General features: G+C 41.1%; 1 protein-coding gene across 1 annotated transcript; it reads right to left on the bottom strand.

The window, feature by feature from the left end:
* Positions 1-6,935: 6,935 nt before the first annotated feature.
* atxn1l (ataxin 1-like) lies at positions 6,936-12,381 on the bottom strand. The gene is made up of 3 exons (XM_085354721.1): positions 12,301-12,381; positions 9,458-10,650; positions 6,936-8,876 (listed from the first exon to the last, which is right to left on the bottom strand). The coding sequence occupies exons 2-3, from the start codon at positions 10,526-10,528 to the stop codon at positions 7,422-7,424; spliced, it is 2,526 nt and encodes an 841-aa protein (XP_085210847.1). The 5' UTR covers positions 10,529-10,650; positions 12,301-12,381; the 3' UTR covers positions 6,936-7,421.
* Between the last annotated feature and the right edge of the window lie 1,135 nt (positions 12,382-13,516).

The raw sequence follows: 13,516 nt of genomic DNA, 5'->3' as shown, positions 1-13,516 counted from the left end.
ACGCCATCCTCTGTTACTGGAATAACAGATGTACAGACCGTGACGAAACCTGGATAAGAATGTGGAAATAAACATTGAATTTATTATAATGTTGGTTTGCAGCATTGTTTACATTTTTTGCATTGTTTTTTTTTTTCCTACAAAGCACTGCATAAGATCAGTTCTGTTGTTTCCAAACCTTGAGCCCCTGCAGCCCATTGTCTTCATTAATCATTAACAAGGGGAAGCATTTAGGTTTCAAGAATCAAACTAAAGTAAAAGCACAATCTCACCTGCAAATTGTGTTTATACATGAATCATTAGTTCAACTTAAACTCGCTGCATTACCACCCTGGTCATTCATTGTTTTAGCTGAAGTGGCTTTGTCCTCCCAGGAGAACCTGACCCCTATTTTTAGATACACTGGGTTAATTGGCAATTCTAAATTGTCTGCAAGTGCTAATAGTTGTAAAGGTTAATAGCTTAAACTTTAAGCACAGAGTGAGATCATCACTGAGTGCCAAACTTAAAAAAATGTAGGTCTACGCACGTATCCTCATAACAACTCAGGACTTTAGTGGGCACCATGCACGCTTAGACTGAAATTCATAAACATTATGGTGGACAGGGTAGTAGTTGACACCGACATCAAAATAGCCAGCTATGATATACTCCCCAAGACCATCAGGAAATGATGAAACACAAACAAGAAATGTCCTGCAAAATAACAGACATAATAAAAGGAGAAACAAATTTCAGGACCTATTGTGATATACTATGTGAGGTAACCAGTGCAAGTACCAAATGCGCTCAAATCCCAAATAACTAGATTACATAATAGGGTTACCTGTGTGCATTTTACTTTGGACAGCTGTGTACAGACGTGTATCTTCTGAATGTTTCCATTTACTGAAAGTAAATTGATACATTTTATACAATTTGGCTTATAACACATATAAAACTAAGCTAATGTAACATATGTGTTAAATACTTGTGAATTTCACCCAAAACACTTTCTTTTTTTGGATTAAATATGTCATTTTTGCATCTCACTCTCCTACCTGTGTGATCCGAGTCTGTGTGCGTTCATGTGCATGTGTGCGCTGCGTGGTGACGTAGGCGCGTGCATGTGTGCCCCGGTCACAGCTCCTTTCAGCATGGCCGGAGGAGAGGTGTACTGGCAGTCGCATGACACACACAGATCGAACGCATATTTCTGTGTTGCAGGTATGGAGATGTTCTTATGTTTTGGAGATGTAGTCTTTCATTTATTGTTCTTATAAGTTGTTTTGATGTTTTTTCAGTGACATATTATTTATTTTGTGCTTTTTGTTTTTGAGAGCTTAAGTTAATGTTTTAAAACAATTTGTTGTATTTGATTCATTACATTAATGTACATTAATGAAGCTGCAGGCTCAGCTCCTTTCAGCATGGCCGGAGGAGAGGTGTACTGGCAGTCGCATGACACACACAGATCGAACGCATATTTCTGTGTTGCAGATGTGCAGTAAAGAGCCAAAGACTCAGTACTGTCTCCTGCCTCTTACTTTCACGCCAGAACACAACGCAGAACAACAGGCGTAACGCATGAACGGGTTACACTAACACTGTGTAACAATGTGACATGAGCACTTTTGTTCAGCAGCTCTTATTGTATACTACTATATTTACCAGCTATACATTACAGGTCAAGATGTGACAATCAACTTGTAAAATGGGTTATTCACAAGCAGCAAAATATAAAGTAGATAAAATAACCTCCCTCTAAAGTGGGTGTAGCTTGTGTAGAACCAGTGTGCACCCACTTCTTAAAGCTGGTCATGAAAGCTGTATGCTCTGAAAAAAGAACAGTTTAAAAAAAAAAAAGCCACGAGTTACCATAACATTCATGGCCATGATGGGATGAGTGCGTGTAAACCTCTGACCACAACTATAATTAAAAGCATTTTTTCACCAAAAGGACTATATATATATATATTATATACCGTATAATCCTGAGAAGATCTTTTATATACTATTGTAGGTGTATAGAACCTACAATAAAGAAACTGAAGCCACCAGTTTCTCTAAAATAATAAATGCACAACAGGACTAAGAATCACAGCACACAAGTTGGATAATTGTTTATATTTATATTTGTATATATATTTATATATATATATTATATTGTGTTTACTTAACAAACATGATAAATGCAATGTCTCCAAGTTAGCTGTAACAATAAAAATACAATATCTTTGTGTCCTTAAAGTACATAGAATTAAAACAGCAAAACAAATCAAAACAAACAAACAAAAAAACCGCTCTAAGTAGTTCACAGAGAGGTACAAATATACAGTACAAATCTATTTTATTCAAAAAGGATACAAATAAAAACGCAACAAAATAGAGATAGTAATGCTTTGTTAAAGTCAGGTAGGTGTAGGATATTCTAAGGGAGCACTTTGGGTCGACAACTCTAAGGCTTCTGATTAAGATCAATACATATTGGTACGGCCATACGATATTAAAACTCACTATACAAAGTTCATACAACCTGGATTATACTTGAGGATTGAATGTTACATTTACATAATTGCATATATTTTTGCAGATTTAGGCATTTAAAAAGATGCTGTTTTTTGTTTTGTTTTTAGTTATGCGTCACATAAAAAGCAGTGTCACCGTGTGCAGAAGGAAAAAAAAATAGTACAAAGTCATATCTGAAAATACACAGACTTTTTAAAACTTTTAACCGTTCTCATTTCTCCTGATTTAATTCGACATCAGCGGCACCAAAACCGTCCTAAATTCACCTTTGCAATACTGGATCAACAGGAAGTAGTTCACATAGAAATCCCATCGAGCAACGCCACAAAACATTGAAGAGAAAAAAAAATAGTCACATTACCACCGATAGAAAAGTTTTGGCTTTATGCAGCCTTTCTCACTTATCCAAACCCGCCTCTGCTGTTCAGACTGTCAGAGCACAAAACACCAAACACCACCCATTAATTTCTAAGGAGGAAAGAAAAAAAAAAAACCCTACAAATTCTGTGCAACAACAATAAAAACAACTGTGCATCTGTCTATGCATGTGAGGAATTAATAGATTGCCCTCCTTTTGCTGTCTTGTGTACAAAAAAAGTGCAGAGAAAAGCCTCCTTTCCATTCCCACATACTGGAAAAAAAAAATAAAGGATCTGAATGTTAAATATGAGCCTAAAGAATCTATTAAAAACGGAATAAGAAATGTGTTTAAAAAGAAAAATGAAACCAAACCAAAACGTTGCAGAGTTCATGTCCCAAAGAAAGCCCACAGTCAACCTTTGAGACATCGAAATATGAATGTTTGTCATTTCTGATTCACTCTTATTCAACCTGAAACTGGGACGCTGAGCCTACCTGGAGCATCGTTTCAATTTCACATATTGTACAAAGCAGAATTTAAGGCATTAACGACAAGCATCATCGAAGCTATCTATACAAAAAATACAGCTATCTACAGAAACGCACAACCTGTGATTTCTCCGTGATTTTTTTGTGTGCTTTACATTTTGAAACTCTTCAAACTACCAACAGATTTCAAACACTGTAAAGGAGGACATTTAGTGCAATTACTTACAGCAACAGACGATCAGTGATGTGGATCATTAGACATCTTTATTTGAGTGGATACTTCCCAAAAGCAGAGGGGGAAAAGAAAAAAGTCACAGGTGGCACTGCTCGCACCATTTAAATGTCGTCAATTGAATCCTGACCTTACACATAATGCAGAAGCAGCAATCGCGCCATGGTAATGCAGGACGAATGCATTGCTATTTGGCAAAGTGTGTGGCGTCGCAGGACAATAAACATCGATGAGAATCACTGAGCATAAAATACAAAGTGGTAAAGCAAAACACTGCTTAGATTCCTATTAGAAGAGTAATTTAAAGCAAAAATCAGCGTGGAACGACTGCATCCGCCGACCTGCCCCGCTGCTTCAGAGTTAAGACAATGAAGGGTACAATACTGAGGTTACTGCATAGAGAAGACTACGTGAAATGTTTTCAGGTATTGTGTATATTGCTTACAGGATGAAAAACTCCAATCAGATGATCAGATATAAAAAAAAAAAAAAAAAGTCTGGGTTCACATGTTTGCTAGTTTGACTAACCTGTCCATATCAAGTTTGACAGTTATTAGTTGAAATCTTTCCTCCTGTCCACACCGGCTGTAAAAAGGTTCATTTCAGGCCTACACTGACATTTAAGTGGGATGTGAGGGCAGCAGGCGAAACAGAGACATCCAGACTTGGCTCTCCATGGCCAGCTCTTCTGGAAGGACAGTAAGGGTTTTCCGAGTAGGACACACCTGGACCTTACCAAGAATGCAGGAGACATCTTGACCACATGTCCGAACAACCTGAACTTCGTCCTTTCAGCGTCGATGAGTAGCAGCTCTACTCTGTGCCCTTTCTAAAAAACCAAACTCCTCACCCTGTCTCTAAAGGCTGAGCCCCAGCACTCTTTAGAAGACGCTCATCTCTACCGCGTGCACCCACAGTCTCACTCTTTCATCATTCTCCACAACTTGGCGTCTTCAGGAGTCTGACTTTCACAAATCACAATGTGTATCTCCAACAAGCATGATATGCGGGTGTTAGGATAACCATGATTTTTTTTTTTTAAAGAAAGAAAAGAAATACTGACATATTATTAATACACACTTGAAAATATCAAATAACTGTCTAACAGTTATAGTTACAGATTTTGTTTTCCACATCCCTACAATTGTTAATACTTTTTGGAAAGAAACTGCACACGCAATAAACTAAAGTATTATTTTTATAGATATGGCACGACTGTTACATTTTAAACGTCTAAAAGTTATTTTAATGTGCGACTTTGCCATATGACTCCTGAAGCCCAATATTACTATTCCACAACACTGCATTGAAAGACCGCTGTAGCTTTGAGAGGGAATCTTTATACAAGCAAGAATGGATAGGAGGAATAAGTAATATGTGTGCGTGAGAGAAAGAAAAATGTGAACCCATCCTTTAAAACTGCTCAGGCTCAATCTCATGACCCCTTCTATCTGCTGATAGAAGTTCAGTGAATCACGAGGATATAAGGGAAACACACAACAGTGTCTGGACCTCACAAACAAACTAGTCCGTAACAGCACACATGACAATAACAACCACACAACTGATGCTGCTGTCTGAGCACGTCGAATTTAAAAGATACATGAAATATTCCTAAGTAACTTGCCAAAGGTAAGTCCAGATATCTATGGCAAAAGAAGTACTTTTTGATGGGAATGTCTGAATGAGGAATGTCGTCTGACTACGATTTTATGTATGGTCTAATTGCACTTATTTGTAATTACACCCTTTTTTGATTCTTTTTTTTTTCTCCTGTAAGAAAGACAAAAGGAAGAAACTGCAGCATTTATGTCGGCTAATTTGTAAACAGATTTAGAAACGCAAGTCAGTTTTTTTTCCTCTCGCCACAAAACCCCAACAACAATACTTTAAACCTATTCCCTTCATTAAAAAAATAAACTACTGTACTGTGATTCCTATTTAAAGGTCAGTATGAAATAAATGTGACATCTGCTATGTGCAACACAAGACAATCTTAGGAACCACTGGAATAAAGACAGCCTAGTATCAATGCAAAACGTACACTTTAAAAGGTAAAAAAAAGAAGTTGATGATGATTGTGATTTCATTAGAGCCGGGCATCTCTTGGATGTGCACTTCAGTAAATCCATTAAAAAAAAATTAAAAAATATCAGTGAAGTGAAAAATCCATGTTTGGACAATGACTTCTTGAGAAAGTTTCCAAAGGCTTTGTTTGTGCAGGATTGCTAAATTAATGAAAATGAGCATTAAAAAGAGTGCATCGCCTTTAAGAGTCAAGGGATGAGAGGGTGAGATCTCACACTGCACATTTATCGAGATTTACCACACCCCACAAGAAGTTCCTGGGAGAGGGCAATACGGATCAGTAAAGCCACATAGCATAAAAATAACTATTGCTTTAATCTGGTTACTGAGCAAGTCAAGTTTAGAACATCACGGCCCCACTCATATACACAAAAAACTACTACACCCTCCAACTCCGGACTCCTGGGCTGTAGGTGGCAGTGCAGCCAGCGAAGCAAAAAGAGAAACAACTTGCTGGCTCATTCCCACAGGTGGCTTTAGTGATGACCAGGCGGTGCCTCCTCCTTAATTACAAAGTTCACAAGAGAAAACTAAATTCCCCAGTCTGGTTGTGAAAGCTCTGAGGTAAAGTGAGGAGAGGAGGCCATGACTTTGGAAGGGAAATTAAATCATTTAACTAATGTAAAAGGTCATGCAACAAATTCCTATGAGCAAGGACTTGGTGACAGTAGCGAGAAGAAGCCTGACAATACCCAGCTGAGGGGCGTGGCCATCTGTCTCGACCAGTTTGGGTGATGAGGAAGTGAGGAGAGAAGTAAAATGATTCCCTACATGGGGGAAAGTTAATAGTGGAATGCGTGACATCGCTTATTATTTCTGTAAATCTACGTTGGGGCCATCAACCTAAATCTGAGAGTATGATGGTGAATGGCTTTTGGAGAAGGAGAAATTGATTGCTGAACAAACAAGCTGATTGATTTATCGCTATTTCAGTGTAAGACAAGTGGGACATGCCACACTTGGCCTGAGACGAGATCTTTGCAGAAACGAGAGAGGGGAGAGAGTATCTCTGCTGACAGCAGAGGTTTCAGACTCCTGCAGGAGAAGCATAATGTAACATACACTGATGAAAGCATCAACAGTGCCAACATCACCAAAGGAGCTGCTGATGTCTGCAATTCTACTCTATTTTTTTTTTTTTTTTTTTGGGGGGGGGGGGGGGGGGGGGGGGGTGCTTTTCATAGAAATAGGATCTTAGCAGTGAAGCAGATTAAAGATCCCTGGCGGTGATCTTTTTAATAGATCACGACTTGCAGGGTTGGTAGTTTCACTGCGATACACGTATATTATTTTTCTGTAGTCTGTGTTCTTCTGAAGAGACGGTCTGGTCAAAAAGGAAGCTAGAGTGATTTGAATGCAATGGAAACCTCCAAGTATGGTTAAGAGGAAGTGGAGACGGAGGAGGGAGGGAGGAAGAGAAATGCAGCGTATAAGGACTCTATGGTAGGCATTTCTTCAGCTACATACTTTCTGCTCCACTTTTCATGCCCCCCCCCGCCCCGTCGCCATGAACTCAGCTGGCTAGAGACCGAAAGGTCTGCATCTTTTGGCTGAGTGGCATTCGAACAAAATCAAACTTCTCACCAGACAGACAAGGATCTGGTCATTTTTTTGTATATTTTAGGTGTGCAAAATCTCAAACATTCTGAGGATACATTCACACTCTTTTTTTCCCTCTTTCTCTCCTTGTCAGACTCATTCTTACTTGTGGCAGTCTCATCTATAGTTGCTACCAAATGTGATGCTACTTCCCTGCATTAGAGCGCCCCTCAATGGACAGTTTGACCTCCTGTGGGATGAAAGAAGGCCTTGTGTGGCTGGAGCTGATTATCTGAGGGCGTGGCCCTTCGTCTCCCTTCATACTGTATCTTCGGAGGCCAGGCGAGGACCAGCGTCTCTGTGAGGCACCTACTGCAGCCTGCATTGCTCCCATCCCTGCCTCTGCAAAAGCAGAGCCTTCTGTGTGCAAGTGGTAACTGCTCTGGCTCCTTGGATGCTCTCCTGAGGTCCTACTTGGTCTGATGGGCGACTCAGTGCGGCCTACAGCCCCGAGCTGTGTGGCTTCCTCTTTATCGGCCAAATCTTTCTCTCCATCCTTCTGTCTTTCTCTGTGAATGCGGTCCAACCTGAAATGAGATGGTGGCCGTGACTGCTGAGGGGCTGGAGGCCCCATTAGCTGGTGACCAGGTCCTGATATAGCATTGGCTTTGCTTATAGTCCTGGACAGGTTCTGTTGTTGTTGCGTTTGTGAATGATGGTGCTGTGGTTGCTTCTGTTGTTGTGGAGGAAGCGGTGGCTGCTGCTGCTGCTGCAGGGTGATGGACACACACATGTCACCAACTTGTAGATGATGGCAGGCCAAGCCGTAGAGCTGGGCCGTGCGTTCGGGGCTGCAAGATGACCATCCCTGGCCAAAGACAAAGAAGGGGTGCTCCGGGGGCACGTCGATGGTCACTTTGCTCTGCTGCTCCCCCACAGTAAAATGAAGTGAAACCAGGCCGGGTCTCTGCTGGCTGGCGCGGATGTCCATCACCAAGCTTGAGTCGATTTTAAGCCCTCCGCTCACTTCGGCGCTACGCACAAAATCCTGAGTCTGCAGGTCCTCCACACGCTTCAGCTCCCCAGTAGCCAGCTGAATAATTGCCCCCTTCATGAAGTGCGATGGGTTGCAAGAAGCCGGTGCGGGAGCAAGGCTTGAAGTTAAGGCCTGAGTCGCATCTGCTGTAGGCTGGACTGGAGGCTGCGGGAGAGGCTGCTGCTGAGCTGTGATTGGCTCCACCCTTTCAGAGAGGCACACTCTGGCTGAAGAATCAGAGGCTTTAAAGCTTGGGCTAGGGGAGGCCAGTGTGGTAGAGGCATGGCTGGCTGAGGCATCATTAGCCTGTCCCGGGTAGTGTTGCTGTGGTTGCTGATGCGGATGACACTCCAAGGGAATAAGTACCGGTTGCCCATTGGCAAGCATGACAGCGTGGCCTGGCTGTCCTGCTTGCTGCTGGAGGGCGGTGACTCTGTGATCACTGTAACTCGCGTTCTGCGCCGTATACGCCGTTCGGCTGGAAATTACACCTGGACTCTCTCCGTGGACATCTCTGGCTCTGTGGCCACCCTGAGAGAGGTTCAAGGGAGCAAAGGAGACCTCTTTCCGTGCTCCGATACCACTTTGGTTAGAGGAAACCAAACGCCCAACCACCTGCTGCACCTGAGAGTTGAATAAATAAATGAGTAGTTATTTGAACAACTTAATTTCACAGAACAACTTAAAAATGGCTTTTGGTACGCTTCCTCACAGCAGCCTGAAGAAACCAAATGTGTAAAATATGAGTGGCTTTTAATTATTGAGTTCCTAAATCTTCAACCTCTCCAACAAGAGATTTCAGGCCAGACAACAACCACAAAATTATTATTTTTTAACTGATGTCAGAAAAGACAGACACCATAGAGCTCCCTCTGACTTCTTTTACAGAAAGGCTGTAAAATGGTTTGATCTGCATGGACATCATTTCTAGACCCTTCAAGTGTTCTCTATTGGTCATGCTCTGCTTGCCATGTTCAAATGTGAGATTTTCTTTGCATCAGGTGACGCTTCCCTTCAGTGTACATGTAAAACACAAAACTTAAGCTGTAACATGGAACAATGTCACACACCGTCTTATATCACTCCTGGCTCTTCTTATTTAACTGTTAACTTTGGTTTATTCTTTGTGCATTAACTTGTAAAGAGGCATTAAATCACCATTTCACTGTTAGAGGGTACGTTAGAAAGCCATCAGTGTGTCTCACCTCCAGGTCACTGTCCGGAGTGCTGCGCTGACCAGGAGAACTTCTCTCTTCCAGTCTTCGGTTCTGCAGGACTTTGTCTTGGCTGTGCTCCTGTGATGCTGAGCTGGATGCAACCTGTGGTAGACGTGCATTTCTGGCAGTGTAGACCGAGTCTGGTACAACCTCTCTGGCTCCCTGCTCTTTGTCCCCTCCATTCACCTCCAATTCATTCTCCTGCTGGGAACTGTGGTAGTCTCTGACAGCAGTGGCACCCCTTGCTCCCTGAGGGTGGCAGAAGATGGCCATCCCTCGGGAGCTAAGCTCTGTTGCAGGCAGGACTCCAACAGTACCAAGGTGCTGCTGGGCAGCTTGCTCTGAGGGCAGCATCAGTGGGACACCACTGGAAGCTGCAACTTTGGCAAAGGTATGAGCAGCCACCTGGGCCTGAGGAGGTGGAGAAACAACACCTTCTTGTATGACAGATGGGTAGGGAACAAGGTGGGACACAGCATGGGGCTGCGGGATGGTCCCTGAGGGAGAGATTAATGATCCTGGGACAAAACCAGGGGGGAGCGCGTAAGGTACTGCTGCATAAGGGGAACTGACAAACTGGAGAGAAGAATGAGGGATCTGTGCATAACCAAGAGGGGAATAGGGAATGCCAGGATGATGCTGCAGGAGGGGAGAGTGTACAGTATAGGCTGGAGAAATGTGGCTTAACACTGGGTGTAAACTGGTAGGTGAGTAGGTAGCAGATGGAAGGGCCACTTTGTAGAGCATACTGTACTGGTCAACGGGCACTGCCGGTATGCTGTCAGAATTATCCACTCCATAATGAAGCCCTGGCTGAGCTCGCAGCCACTCTCCAGAGGGGGTCCCTCCCTGAGTTTCACTGCTGGCTCCACAATTCTGGATGGAAACCACTTCCTCTTCTGCAATACCACCAGCAGCACTGCCAGCTCCGCTGTTAGCCCCTCCGACTGGAACCCCACCTCCCACTGTCCCTCCAGCTCCACTGCTGCTGTTACTTATTGGGAGATCCCTTTTCTTAGGAGGCAGGCACTCCTGATTACGCTCCTGAGCTGGTTTCATTGCTATCCTCAGACAAAGCCAGTAGCTTTATTGTACTGCACAGGAACTGAAACTTGCAAGCCAGTCAGCCCGCACAGGAACCAGTTCTGAAATCACCTGGTTCACCTCATCTACCAAACTACCTGAAAAGAAAAATACAATAAAATAAGACACATAATACTGTCTCATTGCATCAGTGCTTAAAACTTTGATTTTTAGGCTTTATGGTCGGCCACAAGTTGTGTTAGTTTACCCTCAACCACAGAAAGAAAGCACTAAAGCAAACCTCTTATGGTTTCCTTTTTTTGGTCATTCATATATACTAGTAAAGTCACAATGTGCATATTAAACACAACCAGGTTAGGGTATTTGCTGTGGCAATGGCAATTTTATTTATATAGCACATTTATTATATGCAAACTCAATGTGCTCAACACAGAAGACAAAAAATAAATAAATAAAATCCCAGTACAGGTTTGCAATGCATTCAGGAAGTAAAAACGGCAAAATATGATAAAACAATGTCTGAATAAAAAGTTTTTGAACCTGTTTTTGAATGTATGCGTAATTGTACTTGATCTCAGGTGAAAGAAAAGGATCAGTTTGAGTACAACCAAAAAAAATCTCAGGCTTCAGACTACCCAAAACTCTTGATTTCAAACAGATTTTTCTGCTCTTATCTCTGTTTGACAAGTTCAGTTAGCATAACTTTGAATTATTCAAAGTTACTGTAGTAGAATCGTAAAAGAAAATATGGAGCTAGAAATGGGCAAAAATTAGTCCACTTTGAAAGGTACAGCTATGCTGATCTAAGAGCAGAATTTTGTTAATCATCTTTGATCATGTCTATCTGTAGAAGCAAAAATAAACCATTTGACTGGGAAAACAAACCCTTAAGCTGCTTGACATATATATACATACATAGTACTAATACATGAATACTCATTACTGTTTATTACACACAGACAAAATGTAATTTAATGCCCCATTTTCAAAAATTTAGCATTTTTTTATATTAACTACTTTTTACAGTCACATTTTAATACAATAAAACCACTGCAATTAAGTGCAATACATCCAATTCACACACTCCCTGCCCCCCTCCAGTAAACATTCAAGCTGTTCCATGTCTACTTGAGTAGTAATAAAGTTGGAAATATAACTGTTGCAATGCATATCAGCTTGTTTACTATACAAACACAACCCCATTCTAAAGAGATTAAAACATGCTGACAGATTTTTTTGGACAGCTCCTAAAAGGCACATTTGCTAATTTAGCACACACTTAATTTGAAAAAGCTTATATTTAAAAATAAATAAATAAATCAAAGTCCAGAATCCAGACTTCTTTCAGCATGACTATACGGGAAACAATGTGAATTTTCATCTAGAAACATCTCTTCAACTAATGCTGTAACAAGTCAAGAGTTTTCTTCCTGTTATCGCTACACTCCAGGGAAATTTGTTTACCGTTAGCTGACTTAGCTAAAGTTAGCTAGCTACTAGAATTCCTACTTTTAAGGAGAAAGAAGTGACAGTGTGACACTTCGCAGTGCAACACCAAGCGTAGCCGACGAGTTTAAATGGTAGCTAATGTTATACGAGGCCACGACGCCTATCGCTATAATTTATCACTGTGCATCAGCCCAGAGGTTCAGGCTAGTTAGCCCCACGGCTAAAGCTAAATGAACTGACTCCAGCCCTGCTCGACTCACATCAGCTCATAACTACGATGGCAGCGCGCGGGGAGCCTCTAATAAACGCCCGTGCTTCGTCTCGACCTGCACACATACCTCCAAATGTCATCGCGAACAGGAGTTTCTTTATTAAAAAGTTGATATTCGGAGGGGACAATTGAAGTAATCAAGGCTCAGGAGTCGAGCCCATTTCGAAGGCCAGCAGAGGCGCTCAACAATGACGTCACTACGTTTACTCCCTTAGATTAGGCGTGCACTACTACCAGCAGAACGAAGTTTTTATCCTACTTGCACATGAAAAATATAATATTACTTTTAATGCTGCGCGAACAGATACTCACAATTGCTTTTCTGGCAGATTTTTTCCAGTTTTTTCAAAATAACAGCAATAACACAACACATCAAAGCCAAAAAACATGGCGTTCATTCACTTTATTGCACATATAGATATTAGTATCAGTTATTTTCATTTCATTTTGTTTGCTATTGCTTTGTTTTGATCAGTGTCTGCCTTAGCTTTAGTTTTTACAGAGATATGACTGAAGTTATATTGTTATATTATAAGGGGTACAATATGACAGGGTCAAAACAGGTATAGTATACAATATACTATTTTATCTACAGTCATATAGACATCCCAATCTCAGTAAACATGTGAATCAATTCCAGCCATTTTTCACAGATGTGATCAAATTGAGAAAAACTAAATACATTTCCTGCATGCTGGTGTGTCTTATTTCAGTCATTTATATAAATACATGTTTTTGTAACGTCTAGTTTTTGGGATTTTCAGTTTTTTTCATACCCACTTACTATTTAATTTGGGTGTTGTGAACTCTAATAACCTCGGTATAAATTAATTAAATGTACAATACGAAGTGTCACACAGCAGGGGGAGCTGAAGACATGCACCAAATAGAATTTACAATTGGGTAGTAACTTCATATTTTCTGTAGCATCAGAAACCCTCCATTAATTTTAGTCATTTTTATAGCCTATGTATATTAATAGTTAAATGCTTATGCTTCATACGTTTGTTTTGGTACCTTTAATCATTTGATGCAGTAAAATAGCCGTTTCATTTCAAAAACAGTAGCAGTACATAATCCTGTTGTCCTGAAATGACGATCTGCAGGGTTTTTTTTGTGTCATCTCCTCTGCAGATGCTGATTTGACTGAAAAAAAAATATGAACAAAGGCTTTGCTTTTACATGAAAAGAGCAAATTCTCTGAACTGACAAACAGCGAACATGGAGGTTCTGAAAACCAGAAAGTGTTGCCTTGTTGATAATCCACCTTTGAGTTAAACAAA

This window comes from Diplotaxodon limnothrissa, linkage group LG1 (genome assembly GCF_057381915.1).
Source record: "Diplotaxodon limnothrissa isolate DT_005_m linkage group LG1, D_limnothrissa_male_GT1.1, whole genome shotgun sequence".
Taxonomy (NCBI): Eukaryota; Metazoa; Chordata; class Actinopteri; order Cichliformes; family Cichlidae; genus Diplotaxodon; species Diplotaxodon limnothrissa.
Note: the sequence above shows the minus strand (reverse complement) of the source record. Positions and strands in the feature narration are given on the sequence as shown.

Coding starts and splice junctions, on each gene's coding strand:
- atxn1l (XM_085354721.1), bottom strand. CDS start 10,528: ATGAAACCAGCTCAGGAGCGTAATCAGGAGTGCCTGCCTCCTAAGAAA. Junction 8,877..9,457: donor CTCCGGACAGTGACCTGGAG/GTGAGACACACT, acceptor TTCAACTCTCAG/GTGCAGCAGGTGGTTGGGCG.